At 41.8% G+C, this 19887-nt stretch overlaps 1 protein-coding gene across 1 annotated transcript; it reads left to right on the plus strand.

The window, feature by feature from the left end:
* The first annotated feature begins 19106 nt into the window (after positions 1-19106).
* On the plus strand, positions 19107-19887 carry APCS (amyloid P component, serum). Its single transcript, XM_059077207.1, is given in 3 exon segments — positions 19107-19170; positions 19281-19403; positions 19406-19887. Coding segments are annotated over 3 exon segments (669 nt in total).

The raw sequence follows: 19887 nt of genomic DNA on the forward strand, positions 1-19887 counted from the left end.
GCAGCCAAAAAAATAAAACAATAAAAATAATAATAATAATAATGACTGAGTATTTCTTAAATTTGAGGGAAAATGTTAATCTACACAGACAAGAAACTCAACTCTAAGTAGGATAAATACAATGAAATACCCACTCAGATACATCATTGCCAAAATGTCAAAAGCCAAACACAGGAAAGAAAATATTGAAAGCAGCAAGAGAAAAACAACTCATCATGTACACAAGAGAATCCCAATCAGATCAACAAATGACTTCTCATCAGAAGTAACCGAGGCCAGAAGACAGTGGGGTGGTATATTCAAAGTCCTGAAAGAAAATACTGTCTACAAAGAATCCTATATCCAGCAAAACTACATTGCAAAAATGAACGCAAAATAAACACATTTCTAGGTAAACAGAAACAGAATTTGTTGTTGGCAGGCCTGCCTTAGAATAAATACTATAGAAGTTCCTCAGGCTGAAAGGAATTGACATCAGATATAATTTAAATCCATGGGGGGAAAAAAACCAAAGAACTCCATAATGGTAATTATACCATCTTTTATAGTTATCTATATAATCACATACTTTTCTTTCTTATCTATATTTATTAAAAGAGAAAGTGAGGCTTCCCTGGTGGCGCAGTGGATGAGAGTCCACCTGCCGATGCAGGGGACACGGGTTCATGCCCCAGCCTGGGAAGATCCCACATGCCGCAGAGTGGCTAGACCCATGAGCCATGGCCGCTGAGACTGTGCTCTGCAACAGGAGAGGCCACAACAGTGAGAGGTCTGTGTACCGAAAAAAAAAAAAAAAAAAAAAAAGAGAAAGTGCATAAAAAAATACCTAAGACTTTCACTTCCAGTAAGCTGAAGTACTTTTCCCTACTCTCTCACCAAGTAAAAATGAAAACCCTGGACATTGTATATGAAGTAAACATAAAAAGACTGAAAGATGGAGAGAAGGAGGAAGACCAGCTAGAGACCACAGGACCTGAGGAATGACACAGTGGGGAGCTCACTGCATTTTATTTTGGCCTCATACACCCCAGACCACAAACTGGAAAAGCCAGTGACCTGAAAATACCAATGGATGCAGACACACAAAAGGCCCCCAAGAAAGGTCTGCAATCTCTAGACACAGTACAGGAAAGGGATAACCTAACAAGACAGAAAACTTTGGAATAAAAACAATTCCAACAAAACACCACAGAAAAAACTGCTTCCCCAACTGCACCCCTACCATCAAAGACCAAGTAGAAAGCCTTGGATTTCACCCTTACCAGTCTGTAATGAGACATCCCAACTCTCCACTGGAATGGTGTCAAAAAAAAGACTGAATGTGTAAACAGGAATTTCATCTCTGCTAGGCAGTAAGAACCTCCCACCCCTCCAGTGGTCTCAGTGGAGACCAGGCTGGGAGATTGGACTTTGGACTTATGCAGTGGTTATAGGTGCTTCTACCCACCCCCCTTCAGGGGTGTATCAGAGGAGGCTTATTGGAAAGTCAAGATTTTCAGCACCATCCAGCAGCAACAAGGCCATCACCTACAGTATAGTGAGACCTCACAAGGGGCAGTAAAGAGGTGCCCTACCTCTCCCAGCCAGGATGTTATCAGTTCAGGTCTACTGGGGAGTCTGAGCTCTCACTCCTACCCAGCAGTAACAAGGACCTGATCATCCTGGTGTCAACAAAGGCTGAGCAGAGGACCTGGACTTCCACCCCCACCTGGCAAAAAAGAGGTGACCATTCCTTCCCTTCAGAGCAGTGTAAGAGGAGGCCTGCTGAACCATAAGTTTAAATAAGATCCAGAGTCTTATAATACTAAAGATATTCAAGTTTCAATCAAACATCATTCATCATACCAAGACCCAGAAATACTTCAAACTGAATGAAAAAAATACATTCAGATACCAACCCCAACATGACACATAGGCTGGAATTATCTAATAAGGATTTTAAAGAAGCCATCATAAAAATGTTTCAATGAACAATTACAAACATGCTTGAAACAAATAAACTAAAAAAAAAAAACTCAGCAAAAAATAGGAAGTCTCAATAAAGAAATATAAGATATAAAAGATGAAGCAAGGGCTTCCCTGGTGGCGCAGTGGTTGAGAATCCACCTGCCGATGCAGGGGACACGGGTTCATGCCCCGGTCCGGGAGGATCCCACATGCCGCGGAGCGGCTGTGCCCGTGAGCCATGGCCGCTGGGCCTGCATGTCTGGAGCCTGTGCTCCGCAAAGGGAGAGGCCACAACAGTGAGAGGCCCGTGTACCGCCAAAAAAAAAAAAAAAAAAAAAAAAGATGAAGCAAATAGACATTTAGAACTAAGAAAATACAGTAATCAAAATTAAGGATAAGTTCAACAGAAGAATGGAAAGAACAGTAGAAAGAATTTGAATTTGAAATAGAACAATAGAAAGTATCGAATCTGAACAACTAAGAAAATCAACAGAAAAACAATGGATAGAGTCTAAGGAACAAGTAAGACTATAATAAAAGATCTAATGTTCATGTCATCAGAGTGCCAGGGGAAGAGGAGAAAGAGGATGGAACTAAAAAATTATTGGGGGCTTCCCTGGTGGCGCAGTGGTTGAGAGTCCACCTGCCGATGCAGGGGACACCGCCTGCCGATGCAGGTTCGTACCCCGGTCCGGGAGGATCCCACATGCCGCGGAGCGGCTGGGGCCGTGAGCCATGGCCACTGAGCCTGTGCTCCGCAATGGGAGAGGCCACAACAGTGAGAAAAAAAATTATTGGAAGACATATGATTGAGAGTTTCCCAAATTTGTCAAAAGACATAAACCTACAGACTCAAGAATCTGAGCAAACCCCAAACAGAATAAACCAAAAAATATCCACACTGAGACATATCACAGTCAAACTTCTGAAAACAAAAGGCAAAGAAAAAAAAATTGAAAGCAGCCAGAGAGAAATAACGAAAACAATTTGAATGACAGTGGATTTCTTGTCAGAAACTGTGGAGGACAGGAGGAAGTTGCACAATATTTTTCAAGTGCTGAAAGAAATGAACTGTTAACCCAGAATTCAGTATCTAGTGAAAATAGTCTTCAGTGATGAAAGAGATAAAGACATACTCAGAGAAAGGAAAGCTAAAAATGTGTCACCAGCAGACCTACTCTAAAAGAATGGCTAAAAGAAGTTCTCTAAATTGAAAGGGAATAAAAGAAAAACCCTTGGAATATTAGCAAGGAAGGAAGAACACAGCAGGCAAAAATATAGGTGAATATAATAGACTTTTCTTCTCTTCTTGAGTTTTCTAAATTATGTTCGACGGTTGAAGAAAAAATTATAACCCTGTCTAATATGGTTACCAGTGCATGCAGAGGAGATATTTAAGACATATATTACGAATAGGAGGGTAAAGGAATCTCAGTCATAGTTATGTAAATCTATACATGTGATAAAATGACATAGAACTACACACACACACACACAATACTTATGTCAAATTCCTGATTTTGATGTAGTACTATGATTAAGTAAGAGGTAACCATTGGGGAAAACTGGGTGGAAGGTACACTAGACTTCCTGTACTATCTTTGCAACCTATGCCTGTCTCATTCGATGAGGCCAGTATTACCCTGACCCTAAAACCAAAGACTTTAAAAGAAAATGAAACTCAGACCAATATCTCTTCTGAATATACGTGCAAAAATCCTCAACAAAATACTAGCAAATTGATTCCAGCACAATATAAAAAGGATTTTACACTATAATTTAGTGGGAAATAACCCAAGAACGCAAGGTTGATTTAACATTCAAAAATTAATTATATGGTATATCCACACACCAGAATATTATTTAGCCATAAAAATGAATGAAGTACTGATACCAACTACGACATTGTTCAGATGAACCTTGAAAACTTTATGCAAAGTGAAAGGAGCCACATGAAAGACCACATATTGGATGATTCCACTTATATGAAATGTCCAGAAAAGGCAAATCTAGAGAGACAAATTCGCAGAATAGTGGTTGCCTAGGGCTGGAGGCTGGAGGGAATGAAGATGAAGAGTGACTGCTACTAGGTACAGGGTTTCTATTTAGGGGAAGAAAAATGTTTTAAATTTAGATTATGGTGATGATAGTGACTCTGTAAGTAAACTAAAATCCACTAAATTGTATATTTAAACAGTGAATTCTATGAACTATAAACTGTATCTCAATAAAGTGGTTTTTAAAAACCACAAAAGTTCCCCTCACCCCATATAAGGAAAAAGCTTACCCACCTCCCACCCCCTAGGGAGTGAGAGAACAAAGGAACCTGTTACTTGTTCTTGCTCCCCACTGCTGCAGCAGGGGCCCCAATAAAGCCTTGCCTTAAAAAAAAAAAAAACCACAAAAGTTCCTTGAAATCTGTGTATAATTTAACACAGAGGCAACACTCCTCATGCTCAGAAATTCCTGAGGATATTAACACACCACAGTTCAAGACATAGTAACTATCCCAGGAAAGTGGTAAATGTGTATACTTTGTTTACAAAGGCAAAGAAGAGGATAATACCTTTGAAAAATTTCTATTAATAATGTTTGACCAGATATATATTTGGACTGAGAAAGGATATGTTCAATTATCTGAAAACTGACTTATATGCATATTAGTCCTTATCCTGTGAGAATGGATAAATGTGGTATTGTGAGCAGGGAGAGAGACAGAGGAGTGTGTGTGTGTGTGTGTGTGTGTGTGTGTGTGTAAGTCTGGATATGAAATTTAGAGTTAGTCCACATGGGTCTGAGGCCCAGTTCTTTCCAAGCCCCATCCTGTCACTTACTGTATGAACTATGATGAGTCTCTTCATTTTATGGGTGTGGGCTGTGGAGTCAGAGAGCCTGAGTTCAATCCCAGGTCTCCACTCCCCAGGGTGGGTCCTAGGACAAGTTGCTCAAACTCTGTGCCTAAAATGCAATGTATAACATTACCTATCTGCGGACTTCCCTGGCGGTCCAGTGGTTAAGACTCCACGCTTCCACTGCACGGGGTGGGGGTTTGATCCCTAGTTGGGGGACTAGGATCCTGCATGCTGTGTGGCGCAGCATGCATGCATGTATGCATAAATAACAATTGATATTACCTATCTCATAGGGTTGTATGAGGATTAAAAGATTGAACACATATAAACAACTCAGAACAGTATCTGGCTTATAAGTTAGCTCTACCCATAGTGATAAGAGTAGTAGCAGTAGTAAAATAGGGAAAATAATGCTTGTGAAAGTATTACACATCTCAAATTAGAAAATGCATGTAAAATAAGTTTTAAAATTAATATATAATTTTATTTATTTATTTATTTATTGCGGTACGCGGGCCTCTCACTGTTGTGGCCTCTCCCGTTGCAGAGCACAGGCTCCAGACGCGCAGGCTCAGCGGCCATGGCTCACGGGCCCAGCCTCTCCGTGGCATGTGGGATCTTCCCGGACCGCGGCACGAACCCGCGTCCCCTGCATCGGCAGGCGGACTCTCAACCACTGCACCACCAGGGAAGCTCCCAATATATAATTTTAAGGAAGTATTTTAAAGAAGTATTATTAAGTAATGTGATTTTCTACTACAGTGTTTGTCACATTCTAGAACTTCAAACATTAGTTTCCTTCCCCCAATGCCACCACCACCCCACACACAGACACACACGTACACCAGCAGACTGAATTGCAGACTGGTACCTTTTAAATCTGCTTTTATAAAAATCTTGTCTATGTGCTAGGCCCATCTTTTGGTCCTCTAGGGCTCATCTCTTCTGCCACCTTCTCTCTTCTGCCAGAGGCACTTGTCACCTTCATGAAGACTTTGCTTGACTTACTGTTGGGTTTGCTGCAGCTATTTCCTCCCTTAATATTTCTTATAGGTTGAAAAAAGGGAGTAGGAAGAGAACTTGGCCTAAGCTATAGAGGGATCTGATGGATGAAAAAGAGCCCATGGATTTTTTCTTTTCCAGCATGTTTTTCCTCCTTTTCACCCTGAGATAAAGAAACACTATAAGGGGGCCAGAGAAAATAAGATGTTTCTACTGGCTACAGAACGCCAAAATACACAAACACAAGCCCCGGTACTTTGTAAATGCTCATCAGTTCATCCACCCAAAGTTGTATTAAGAGCCCTGTGCTGGGTACCAGGAATGCAGAGATGGGTGCAAGCATGCCTGTCCTTCTCAAGTTTCTTCAAGTTTGAGCTAGCCATGCTATTCCCTTTGCTTACCCTCATCTTTCTCACCCTACCCAAATTCAGTTCACCTTTGTGAATACCCTAATCTTCCATCCTGACTTTATCCTCTCCTGGACTACACCAGGTAGAACTGAGTGCTCATTCCTTTGTGACCAAACTCTCCCCCCATGGTCCCTACCAACCTGACCTCCCCTAGCCATGTACCTATCCCAGCTTCTGCATATAGACACACCTCAGAGATACTGCGAATTCAGTTCCAGACCATCAAAATGAAATGAACATCACAATAAAGGGAGTCACAAAAATGTTTTGGTTTCCCAAGTACATATGTTTATACTAGACTGTAGTCTATTAAGTGTGCATTATGTTTTAAAAAAAAAGTACATAACAATTAAAAAATGATCCTGTTGGTAAAAAGCCACTCATCGGCTTGTTCAACACAGGTTGCCACAAACCTTCAATTTGTAAAAAAGAAACCACAATAACTGCAAAGCACAACAAAGCAAAGAGCAAAGAGATATGTCTACCTTTTTTTTTAATTATTTTTTTAACGTGATGCTCTCTCTCTTGAGAGCCAGAGCTCCTTAGGGATACAGAATCTATCTGGCTTAGGACAGTGACTGGTACATTATAAATACTCAGCCCTTATATTTTGAGTGAAAGTATGACAAATTTCCTACTAAAAGCTATATATAGTTTAATGGAATACACCATGATAAATAATACTAAAATACTTAAAATATGGGCAAACAACTGTGGCAGCAGACATAAAGGAGCAACTAGTGCTGCCTGGGTTGAGCAGAGAGTGGAAAAGAGAGTAGCTGTCAATGATGCTGACCATGATGATGAAGGCAGCCCCGATCAATCTATTTTCTATCATGCACTCTTCTTGTCACTCCTCTCTAGCCACACAGGACTCCTTGCCATTTCTCATTCTGGGATTTTCCTGACTTCAGCTTTTGAATTGTTTTGTGATGATTTTGATCAAGATGTATCTAAAGATGTGTATGTACATGCATGCATACAGCACTACAATATAAAATATACTTCTTACTATGGATCTGAGTCAAAATAGTTTTACAAAACCCTAATCTAGAGCAACAGATTTTTATCTTTGGTATATGAGAGATTTCTTTGAAAATTTGATGAAAAAATGCACACATGCCCACACTCACAATATTCTGCACACAATTTTAGGGAGTTCACAAACCCAGTGAAACCCATTCAAGAACCCCTTAAGGATCTGTGGACTTCAGCTTCAGAACCGACCCTTATGGTACATCAGGTGCTGATCCTAAGATACTAGCATCACTTATTAACCCTCCCTGTCTTCTTTGTGAGACAAAAGTGATTCCAGGAGAAGGCAGCCCCTATGCCTGGGACCCTTGACCTTCAGCGGTCTGTTGAAGACAGAAAAATCACAGGCGGCCAAGATGTGCCTCAATCCTGATTTAGAGGTTAAAAATATGACAAAAGTGTAAGATAGAAAATGGAAAGATTGGCCTTGGAGTTGAAATAACAATGGGTCATTTATATCCAAAATATAGGAATGTGTAAAAATAGATGTTACTATACTAGCCTTTTCCAATGTATTTTCTAGTTCTAACAGTGGAGGTACATAAATATTTCTTCATTAAACACATAACCACCCGTCCAAGAGACAAATGTGTAAGTTATGAAAGAGAAGAGCTCTTCAGAGGAAGAACTCCAGCGGGTAAAGATATGGGACACAAATAAACTTTCAGTCCCCGCTCACCCGTCAGATGGGAAACTGGGCACTGCTGGGCTCAATTTATTAGAAATTGCATTTCACACCTAGAGAAGAGCAATCAAAGTCACTTCCCCAGAATTAGCCATTGACACTCCAAATAGCTACCACATAGCCATTATGGAATTAACAATTCTCAAAGGCTTTAGAGCAGAGGTCCCCAACGTTTTTGGCAACAGGAACCGGTTTTGTGGAAGACAATTTTTCCACGGACCGGGCGGGGGGTGGGGTGCGGACAGTTCAGGCAGTAATGCGAGTGATGGTGAGCAAGCAGCAGAGGAAGCTTCGCTCGTTCACCCGCCGCTCACCTCCCACTGTGTGGCCCGGTTCCCAACAGGCTGCGGACCGGTATCCATCTGTGGCCCGGGGGTTGGGGACACCCGCTTTAGAGGGACAAGAAATTTTTGAGAAGAGGACTTCTCGATGAAGGCACCATTCCTTGAGAAGAGACACCCCTCCGTTCTCCCTGTGCTCAGTTTCCAGGGCTGCAATAATAATGTTGTTTTAAAGGGTCTTTGTTTTTCTCCTATAAAAGTAAAGGGTACTCCACCTAAATACACACTATTTAAGTGGCCAGTGGGGATGAATTCATGGAAAGAAGGGCCTCTCTCGTTGCAACTATTTATTTTTCAATCAGCAAATGGTTAAGGAGAGTCTTTTTGAAATGCCTATTAAGGGTCATGTAACTGACATCATGGAAGTGGGGAAAGTCTCAGGTGATCCCTGGGGTTCTTTAACTGAAGTCACTGGGTCACCATCACTGGGTCTGCTCCACGCACAGGCAAAAGTCAAGTACCAAACGGCCAGGTAAGGTGGGAGCCACGAGGATTTTCAATTAAAGTGCTCCCACATAAGAAGAAGTCATCAAAGTGCTCCTGGAGTACTGCTGTCTCGGCAGTCACGTGTACCCTGATCAGAAAGCCTGGCTTCTGCCTTCTTTCTGGAGCATGAGTAGAAAAGCAGGCTAAATGCTTGAACCAGTTCACAACACAGCGTTCTATTCAGTCTACGCGTGAGCTGTGAAATGTTCATAAGGAGGAAACACATTGGCCAGGACTAAAGGTCTCCTGATGAAATGAGTCAATCTGTTAAGAAATGCTTCTGTCCATAGCTCTGTACATGGTATCCTTGGCCTCCATGTACCCCACACTGTAAACAACAGGGTCCAACAGCAGAGAGATGATGGTGTAGGTCTCAGAGATGGTCTATTTTCTACTGAACTGACCAGCTCGGTCTTGAGGTAAGTGATAGAGGCACAACCATACCAGGCAATGACCACGGTGAGGTGGGAGGTACAGGTGGCAAAGCCCCAAGATAAAGCGATCCAAAGCATGGTGGAGGTGATGAGGGCGTCGGTGCAGGAAATGTAAACCAAGCCCATGAAGCCTAAACGTATGTGTGGGGAATAAAAAACTGTTTACTTCATGGATCTGAGTGGCAATAAAGGAGTGTTTCAAGGCAGGAAGGAGATCACAAAAGAAATGGGCCACCACAGCATCACAGAAATATAAATGGAACAGGGATGACATCTAGACAGCTGCTATACCTGGGCCACTACTAAAGAAAACACACACCAACTGGGCACACACCCCCTTGTTCACAAACTCTACACCTCAAAGATTTTCACGTGACCACATAACAGCTGGTGATGTTTGTCATCTTTGTCATCTTTGTCAAAATGACAAAGAACAGGAGGGTTGTTCTGAGACGTGAGACTTGAGGGTACTAGGGAACGAGGACCAATGTATATGGTCTCTGAACTAGCCTGCGTGCTCAGGAAGGAGGACGTGGCCAATGTGGTGAGAACCAGGATAGTGGCATTCTCTGACAAGGTGAAGATTCGCACAACAGCACTCACGAAGCTGGAGGTGGCTGGCAAGGTGAACTCTGTCAGCCTCTGTGAGCATCTTTCTCTGTATTCTGTAGTTTTAGGGATGTGAATTAAATGGGTGAACATGGGAAAATTCTGCTGTACTGACACGGACTCTAGGTCCTGGGCAGAAACGTGACATAGGGCAAGATAAGATGACAAGAGTGAAACAAGACAGCTCTAGCTAAGACCTCTTGCGGACGCCCAAGTGAGAAATCTACCCACGTTTCTTCAGTGCATGTATTCTCTGTCACTACAGACTGAGAAATGCATTCCTATACATAGAGAGGGTCACTTTTCTCTTCAACATACTTAAGACACAGTCACACCGAGTTCCTGCCATTATATTTTTTCTTCTTTTCACAGCTCCCCCCCCAGATGCTGTTCTCACAAAGGGATGATGAACAGCAAGGAGGTGCTTATGGCCAGTGGGTTCCAATGAATAAAAAAAAAATTTAATGGATTAAAAATATCCATTTCAGCAATCAAGATGAATTTTATAAATATGAGGATGAAGATGAGTGATTCCAAATAAATGAGTGATAATTGAGGGATGTGGAGAAGCATAAAGACTGAGAAATGGATATTGTGACATTCTAGAGGCGCATGACAGTTGAATTCTGAAATCAGAAGTGAGATTTCCTTGAGGGAGGCTGATCTAGACAGAGGCCTGAACCCCAAAGGAGACAATGACAAATTCATCAGGGAATTTCTTTTATAAATGAACCCTGAAATTAAGACCAAAGAACTGAGATCAAGGGAAGACACCCATGTACCAACAGGACCTAGAAAGGGAGAGGCCGATCTGTGACTGTGCCAGAATTGGGAAGGGCAGGTAGGAGTCAGCCAGCAGTCTGGAGCTGGCATTTAGAGTCTGAAATCGCTTCTTTGGTGGAAAGGTCAGTCATAATCTCAGGTGAACACTGACTTTTCTCTGTCACTGGGTGAAAAGTTATGCAGTGGGAAGAAGAGACACAACAGCCTCTCTGTCAAAAACAGACAATCTATAATCTGCATGGGAAACACACAATGGATCCTGAGTCCCCGATAGAAATCTTGCTTCTTTCCTTTTGATCCTTGTCAGAATTACTACACAGGTTCCTAAGGAAGGGAAGACCTCCCTTTTTCTCCCTCCATCATCCCCTGCAACCTGGCTCCTGTCACACACCCTTTAAGGAAATTGCTCTTTCAAAGGTCACCAATGAAGTTTTGATTGCTAAATCCAGCACCCTTTCTACTTAGATCTCTCTGATGCATTTAATACCACTGGACACTGCTTTCTGGAAACTTACATTAACTTGGTTTCCATGACACTATACACACCATCCTTCCCTCTACCAAACATTACTTTTTGTCTTTCTCCCTGACTCCTCCCTTGCTTCCAACCCTAGGAACCCAAATGTTCCCTCACATCAGTACTTGGTTCCTTGACCTTTGCTCTCTTCTCCCTTCCACGGAAAGAGATAATCTTTTTCTGTTTCATCATCACTTATACGTTGATTCCTCTGAAACCTCTATTTCTAATCTCAAGTGGCACTCACATATTGCAAGTTCTCCACTGGCCTGTTCTACGTGTAGGTCATACTATCATTTCAAATTTAGCATTTTAGGAACCAAACTTATCATCTACCCTCCACCTCTTCCAAATGAACTCCCTCTCAATTGTTTTATCTGCACTAATAGCACCATATTTTTCCAAATCATATGCAATCAGAAGTTTAAAATATGGGACCAAATTAGAGTTTACTCTATGTATCTTTTTTTTAATCTCAGATTTGCCCTTTTTTTTTTTTTTTTTTTTTTTTTTTTTTTTTTTTTTTTTTTGCGGTATGCGGGCCTCTCACTGTTGTGGCCTCTCCCGTTGCGGAGCACAGGCTCCGGACGCACAGGCTCAGCGGCCATGGCTCACGGGCTTAGTTGCTCCGCGGCATGTGGGATCTTCCCGGACCAGGGCACGAACCCGTGTCTCCTGCATCGGCAGGCGGATTCTCAACCACTGCGCCACCAGGGAAGCCCTGCCCTTTTTCTTTTACCATAAGACTCTGCCATCAGTTTAAGATTATTTACCTTTGATTTTATTCAACCACCTATCAGGGTGATAATCAGTTACTCTTGATGTCTCTATTGCCTCTTTCCATCTACTACAAGTAAATGCTCTTAAATTTCCTTACAACCAACAGAACATATGGAAAATAATTCTTTATTAGCACCAAAATCCTCTTCTCTTCTCTGACCCCATGTTCTTTTCTCCTTCAGTCTCTTCCTATCCAGGCTCTCCCAGTGGTTACTGTGACTTTGTCTTCCATAAATACCCTAGGCCTTAGAAAGAATCTTTCAAGTATTCTTTAATCCCTCAGGTAATCTTCAGTTAGGTCTCGCATCTCTGCCTTCTTCCAGATCTGAGTTTATGCCACGCGCTCTTTGCAGCGCTGCCAGCGCCCTCTCCTCCTTCCATCCTCTCTGAAGGCACACGTTACTGCATGCCAGCTGATGTCACCAGGACAACTCTACTTGAGGCACATGGGTAACCCTGCTTCTATTCAACACTTGCCATGTTTCCTACCCTATCCTCAGTCTTTCCAGAGCCACCCAGACAGGAACCAACACCTCTGACCTGAATTTTCACTGGCAGGAAGGTACCCAGGAACCTCTCAGCAACCACAGGGATTGGCTCACCTTGAGAACTCAACTCAGTTCTACAGACCCAGGATTCATTTTCCTATATTCTGACATCAGAACCTTCCTTCCTGCAACAGAAAGAATCCAGTTTCCACTTTGGCTGCTACTGAAGCTCAGGCTAGTTTCTTCCAAGGCCTAAGAAACATATTCGAGAGAAGGTAACTAAAGAACAGAATCAGGCCCCACCTCCCCTCCCCTCTTCCCATTCTACTCTGAAACCTACTTTCCAACCCAGCTGGTCTCTTCACAGTAGCTGAACATATATTTTCATGTCCAGCTATCAACTTTTGCACTCGACCCTATCAGTCATATACACTTATCCCCCAGGCCAGCTCCATAGCCTCATCTCCCATTAGAGAAGATGCTCTTCTACACTGATCTCCAAACCATCTTTGGGGGACAGAATGATACTTTAGTAATTTTTGATGAAAACTAGAAGCAGTTGCTGGACCCTATATTCTCTAAATTTTATGGCACTCATTAATTAACATATGGGAAGCCTAGTACCTGGGTTCCCAGTAAAGGTTACCTCCCATCTCTTACAGTAGATTTGCTTATATTATTCAACTGGATTCTACTTTCTTTTTACTACTGTTCTATGTAAGAAGTCCCCACCCTGCTTGAATCATGTGATTCCACTAATATATACTGGGCTCCTTTCATGTGCAGAAATTATAGTTAAGTAAAACAGGTGATATAAAAATGAATAAGACCTAATGCTCAGCCTCAATCAAGAGAGAATAAGAGATAAATATGCTAATAGCTATAATATGAGAAAGACATGGTGATATCCATAAAAAGATTCAAAATGACAATAACCATCCAGACATTTTTCCACGCACTTTATGCATATTATAGTATCTCATTTATGCTCACAATAACACCGTGAGGTGGATAGTTTTATCTTTGTTTTGAAGAAAAGGAAAGCAAGGTTCAGAGAGGTTGAGCGGCTTTCACAATAGTTAACCACTAGTAAATTCTACTCCAAAGTCTTTGGCCTTAACTACATGGGGAGTTGGAAAAAGGCAAATTAATGTCTGACTGAGACATCGGGAAAATGTTCATGAAGTGAATCACCTTAGAGACTGATTTTGAAGGATGGTTAGGATTTTAAGAAACAGATGGATAAGGAAAATTCAAGACAGAATGAAGGCAAAGAATAGAAGTAAGGGAATCAGGAAAGCCAGGCATGTATGGGAAAAAACAATTAGAGGCATTTGACCAGAAAACAGGGTTTGATTGAGAGGTTAATCCCAGGATGGAGCTAGATTGTGAATGGCACTGGCTTCCAAGCTGAAGGATCTGCATTTAATTATGAGGCAATAAAGTGTATAATCCTAACTCCAACTTACCCTTACTATGAAACAAGCCATATAAGGTTTTACCACCTGGGATTCAGCTTAGAAAAAGTTAGAGAGTGGGAACTGCCCATAGCTGAGCATTAGAAGGATAATTTGAACAACGGCAGAGAAAGGGAATTCTTGGTGACAGTTGTTGTGTCACTGAGAAGGCTGATCAGAAGGTCTGCCATGGGCTGAGAGAAGAGTGAATGAACAAGAGACTGGACGAGAGTATGAAAACAGATTCCATAGAATTTAGGGGCAAGAAAGAAGGAAAATACCATGGCTAGAAAGGAGAGTGGCAGTTTGATATCTCAGAGACAGAGCAGGTTTGAGTAGTGGATAATAGTGTCAACATTTTAAGTAGCAGCAGAAGGAATGAAGATAGAGGTCACTCGGGTTGTGCCAGGGTAGGTCACCACTGAATCCCCAGCACCTAGTATAGTGCCTGGGAATTAATAATAAACATGAGTGGAATGTATTAACAGGGACATCACCAAAGATGAATGTAAATGAACCCTCAGTAGCCAGAGACTCAAAAAAGAGAGGAAAACCAAGTGAGATGCTAACATCTCTGTAGATAGTAAACAAGTTACAAGGAAAATAAGTTGTAATGAGAAATGGAAGAGTCGGCAAAATAAGATAAGCACCATTCTGATAAGCAGAATGGTGGCCATGGAAGTAACAACTCACCTACTGAATCAACTAGTCCCGAAAATGGATGGTGCTGTAGCATCGGGTCAATACCCGGCCATCACTAAACTTAAAAGCTTTTGCACAGCAAAGGAAACCATAAACAAAACAAAAAGACAAACCACAAAATGGGAGAAAACATTTGCAAACAAAGCGACTGACAAGGGATTAATCTCCAAAATATACAAACAGCTCACGCAGCTCAATATCAAAAAATCAACCCAATCAAAAAATGGGCAGAAGATCTAAGTAGACATTTCTCCAAAGACATACAGATGGCCAAGAGGCACATGAAAAGATGCTCAACACCACTAATTATTAGAGAAATGTGAATCAAAACTACAATGAGGTACCACCTCACACCAGTCAGAATGGCCATCATTAAAAAGTCGGGCTTCCCTGGTAGCACAGTGGTTGAGAATCCGCCTGCCAATGCAGGGGAAGTGGGTCTGTGTCACAGTCCGGGAGGATCCCGCATGCTGCGGAGCGGCTGGGCCTGTGAGCCATGGCCGCTGAGCCTGCGCATCTGGAGCCTGTGCTCCATGGTGGGAGATGCCAAAGCAGTGAGAGGCCCACGTACCATACACACACACAAAAAAGTCTACAAATGCTGGTAGGGTGTAGAGAAAAGGGAATCCTCCTACACTGTTGGTGGGAATGTAAATTGGTATAGCCACTATGGAGAACAGTGTGGAGGTTCCTTAAAAAACTAAAAATAGAGCTACCATATGATCCAGCAATCCCACTCCTGGGCATATACCTGGAGAAAACTGAAATTTGAAAAGATACAAGTATCCAACAGCACATTAAAGGATCATACACCATGATCAAGTGAGGTTTATCCCAGGAATGCAAGGATTCTTCAATATACAGAAAGCAATCAATGTGATACACCATATTAACAAATTGAAGGAGAAAACCATATGATCATTTCAATAGAGGCAGAGAAAGCTTTCGACAAAATTCAACACCCATTTATGATTAAAAAAGAACCCTCCAAAAAGCAGGCATAGAGGGAACTTACCTCAACATAATAAAGGCCATATATGACAAACCCACAGCCAATATCGTCCTCAACAGTGAAAAACTGAAACCATTTCCACTCAGATCAGGAACAAGAAAAGGTGGCCAACTCTCACCACTCTTATTCAACATAGTTTTGGAAGTTTTAACCACAGCAATCAGAGAAGAAAAAGAAATAAAAGGAATCCAGACCAGAAAAGAAGAAGTAAAGCCATCACAGTTTGCAGATGACATGATACTATACATAGAGAATCCTAAAGATGCTACCAGAAAACTACTAGAGCTAATCAATGAATTTGGTAAAGTAGCAGAACACAAAATTAATGCACAGAAATCTCTTGCATCCCTATACACTAATGATGAAAAATCTGAAAGTGAAATTAAGAAAACACTCCCATTTACCATTGCAACAAAAAGAATAAAATATCTAGGAATAAATTGACCTAAAGAGACAAAAGACCTGTATGCAGAAAACTATAAGGCACTGATGAAAGAAATTAAAGATGATACAAATAGATGGAGATATACCATGTTCTTGGATTGGAAGAATCAACATTGTGAAAATGACTATACTACCCAGAGCAATCTACAGATTCAATGCAATCCCTATCACACTACCAATGGCATTTTTCACAGAACTAGAACAAAACATTTCACAATTGTATGGAAACACTAAAGACCCCGAATAGCCAAAGCAATCTTGAGAAAGAAAAACAGAGCTGGAGGAATCAGGCTCCCTGTCTTCAGACTATACTACAAAGCTTCAGTAATCAAGACGGTATGGTACTGGCACAAAAACAGAAATATAGATCAATGGAACAAGATAGAAAGCCCAGAGATAAACCCACACACTTATTGTCACCTTATCTTTGATAAAGGAGGCAAAAATATACAGTGGAGAAAAGACAGCCTCTTCAATAAGTGGTGCTGGGAAAACTGGACAGCTACATGGAAAAGAATGAAATTAGAACACTCCCTAACACCATACACGAAAATAAACTCAAAATGGATTAAGGACCTAAATGTAAGGCCAGACACTATCAAACTCTTAGAGGAAAACATAGGCAGAACACTCTATGACATAAATCACAGCAAGATCCTTTTTGACTCACGCCCTAGAGAAATGGAAATAAAAACAAAAATAAACAAATGGAACCTAATGAAAATTAAAAGCCTTTGCACAGCAAAGGATACCATAAACAAGACAAAAAGACAACCCTCAGAATGGGAGAAATTATTTGCAAGTGAAGCAACTGACAAAGGATTAATCTCCAAAATTTACAAGTAGCTCATGCAGCTCAATATCAAAATAACAAACAACGCAATCCAAAAATGGGCAGAAGAACTAAATAGACATTTCTCCAAAGAAGATATACAGATTGCCAACAAACACGTGAAAGAATGCTCGACATCATTAATTGTTAGAGAAATGCAAATCAAAACTACAAGGAAATATCATCTCACACCGGTCAGAATGGCCATCATCAAAAAATCTACAAACAATAAATGCTAGAGAGGGTGTGGAGAAAAGGGAACCCTCTTGCACTGTTGGTGGGAATGTAAATTGATACAGCCACTGTTGAGAACAGTGTGCAGGTTCCTTAAAAAACTAAAAATAGAACTACCATACAACCCAGCAATCCCACTACTGGGTATATACCCTGAAAAAAACATAATTCAGAAAGAGTCATTTACCACAATGTTCATTGCAGCTCTATCTACAATAGCCAGGACATGGAAGTAACCTAAGTGTCCATTGACAGATGAATGGATAAAGAAGATGTGGCACATATATACAATGGAATATTACTCAGCCATAAAAAGAAATGAAATTGAGTTATTTGTAGTGAGGTGGATGGACCTAGAGTCTGTCATACAGAGTGAAGTAAGAGGAAAACAAATACCATATGCAGCCACATAGCACAGGGAGATCAGCTCGGTGCTTTGTGACCACCTAGAGGGGTGGGATAGGGAGGGTGGGTGGGATGGAGGGAGACGCAAGAGGGAAGAGATATGGGGATATATGTATATGTATAGCTGATTCACTTTGTTATAAAGCAGAAACTAACACACCATTGTAAAGCAATTATACTCCAATAAAGATGTTAAAAAAAATACATGTACTCCAATGTTCATTGCAGCACTATTCACAATAGCCAGGACATGGAAGCAACCTAAATGTCCATCGACAGAGGAATGGATAAAGAAGATGTGGTACATATATACAATGTAATGTTACTCAGCCATAAAAAAAAGAATGAAATAATGCCATCTGCAGCAACATGGATGGACCTAGAGATTGTCATACTGAGTGAAGTAAGTCAGAGAAAGACAAATGTCATATGGTATTGCTTATATGTGGAATCTAAAAAAATGGTACAAATGAACCTATTTACAAAACAGAAATATAGTCACCGATGTAGAAAACAAACTTATGGTTACCAAGGGGGAAAGTGAGGGTGGGGGAGGGGAGATAAACTGGGAGATTGGGATTGACGAATACACACTCCTATATATAAAATAGATAACTGAGGGCTTCCCTGGTGGCGCAGTGGTTGAGAGTCCGCCTGCCGATGCAGGGGACACGGGTTCGTGCCCCGGTCCGGGAAGATCCCACATGCCGCGGAGCGTCTGGGCCCGTGAGCCATGGCTGCTGAGCCTGTGCGTCCGGAGCCTGCGCTCCACAACGGGAGAGGCCACAACAGTGAGAGGCCCGCGTACCACAAAAAAAAAAAAAAAAAAAAATAGATAACTGATAAGAACCTACTGTATAGCCCAGGGAACTCTACTCAATACTCTGTAATGACCTATATGGGAATGGAATCTATAAAAGAGTGAATTTATGTATATGTATAACTGATTCACTTTGCTGTACAGCAGAAACTAACACAACATTGTAAGTCAACTATAATCCAATAAAAATTAATTTAAAAGAAAGAAACACTATGACAGTCAAAAGAAGAAAAAGAGCTGAGTGATAGTAGCTGAAAATACTAAGCTTCAGGGAGACAGAAAATACATACTCTAATTATCTTGCTCCCCTTAGTAATGACATGGACCTATTACTAACTATTGAATTAAACAAAGGTGAAGAGACTTCACGGTCTTCAGCCAAAACCAGAATCCCAGAATATCCACAAACAGAAGTCACGGAGCCATCACACTGAGGGGTCCCCGGAGAGTGGAGCCAGGCCCTCCTGGTGTGGTCTCATCTCTTCCATAACACTTCAGCTCTACACCACTCTCTCCCCAGCACCAGAATCTGGGTCACAGAGGGGTGGGGCTCTGGCCATCCCCTGTATCTAATAAGTAACTCCCACTGATTTTCCAACCCTTCCTTCCCCACCAATAGCTCTGACTGTTGGCACCAGAGGGCAGGCCCGGAAAATCATTCATACATTATCGGTGCTCTCCATCCCCCCATCCTCAACCAGAGGTGCATATAAACCCTTAATAGCCTGAGGCCTAAGAATGTGAATCTCAGAAGTTGAGTGAACATCCACTGTGCTCTCTGTACCGTCATCCTGGTCACTGCTGCTGCTGTAACAGCCCCAGGCCAAGAACATGGACAAGCTACTGCTTTGGGTCTCTGTCCTTGCCAGCCTTCCAGAAGCCTTTGCTCAGAAAGGTAGTGTGGTCAGGGTGTGATCAAGGAGCATGAGATGAGAAAAAGATTGAGTGGGATTTTTCTCCCTGCATTTATCCTGAAGGTCACTATATTTCTTTCTCTTCCCACAGACCTCAGTAGGAAGGTGTCTGTGTTCCCTAGAGAATCTTCTACTGACCACATGAACCTGATCACAAAGCTGGAGAAAGCTCTACAGAATTTTACCTTGTGTTTTCAAGCCTATAGTGGTCTCTCCTGTGCTACAGCCTCTTCTCCTATAACACCCAGGGCAAGGATGAGCTACTAATTTTTAAAGACAGAATTGGAGAGTACAGTTTATACATTGGAAGAACCAAAGTTACTGCCAGAGTTATTGAGGAGTTCCCCACCCCAGTGCACATCTGTACCAGCTGGGAGTCTTCCATAGGCATTGCCGAATTCTGGGTCAATGGGAAGCCGCTGGTGAAAAACGGCCTGAGACAGGGTTATTCTGTGGGAGCTAACCCCAAGATTGTCCTGGGCCAGGAACAGGATTCCTATGGAGGAGGCTTTGATAAAACCCAGTCCTTTATGGGAGAGACTTGGGATTTGTACATGTGGAACTCTCTGCTGTCTCCCGAAGAGATCCAGTTTGTGTATCAGGGTTCCTACTCCCTCAATCCCACCATCCTGGACTGGCAGGCTCTGAACTATGAAATGAAAGGCTATGTTGTCATCAAGCCCCTGGTGTGGGGCTGA

Source organism: Kogia breviceps, chromosome 1 (genome assembly GCF_026419965.1).
Source record: "Kogia breviceps isolate mKogBre1 chromosome 1, mKogBre1 haplotype 1, whole genome shotgun sequence".
Classification (NCBI taxonomy): domain Eukaryota; kingdom Metazoa; phylum Chordata; class Mammalia; order Artiodactyla; family Physeteridae; genus Kogia; species Kogia breviceps.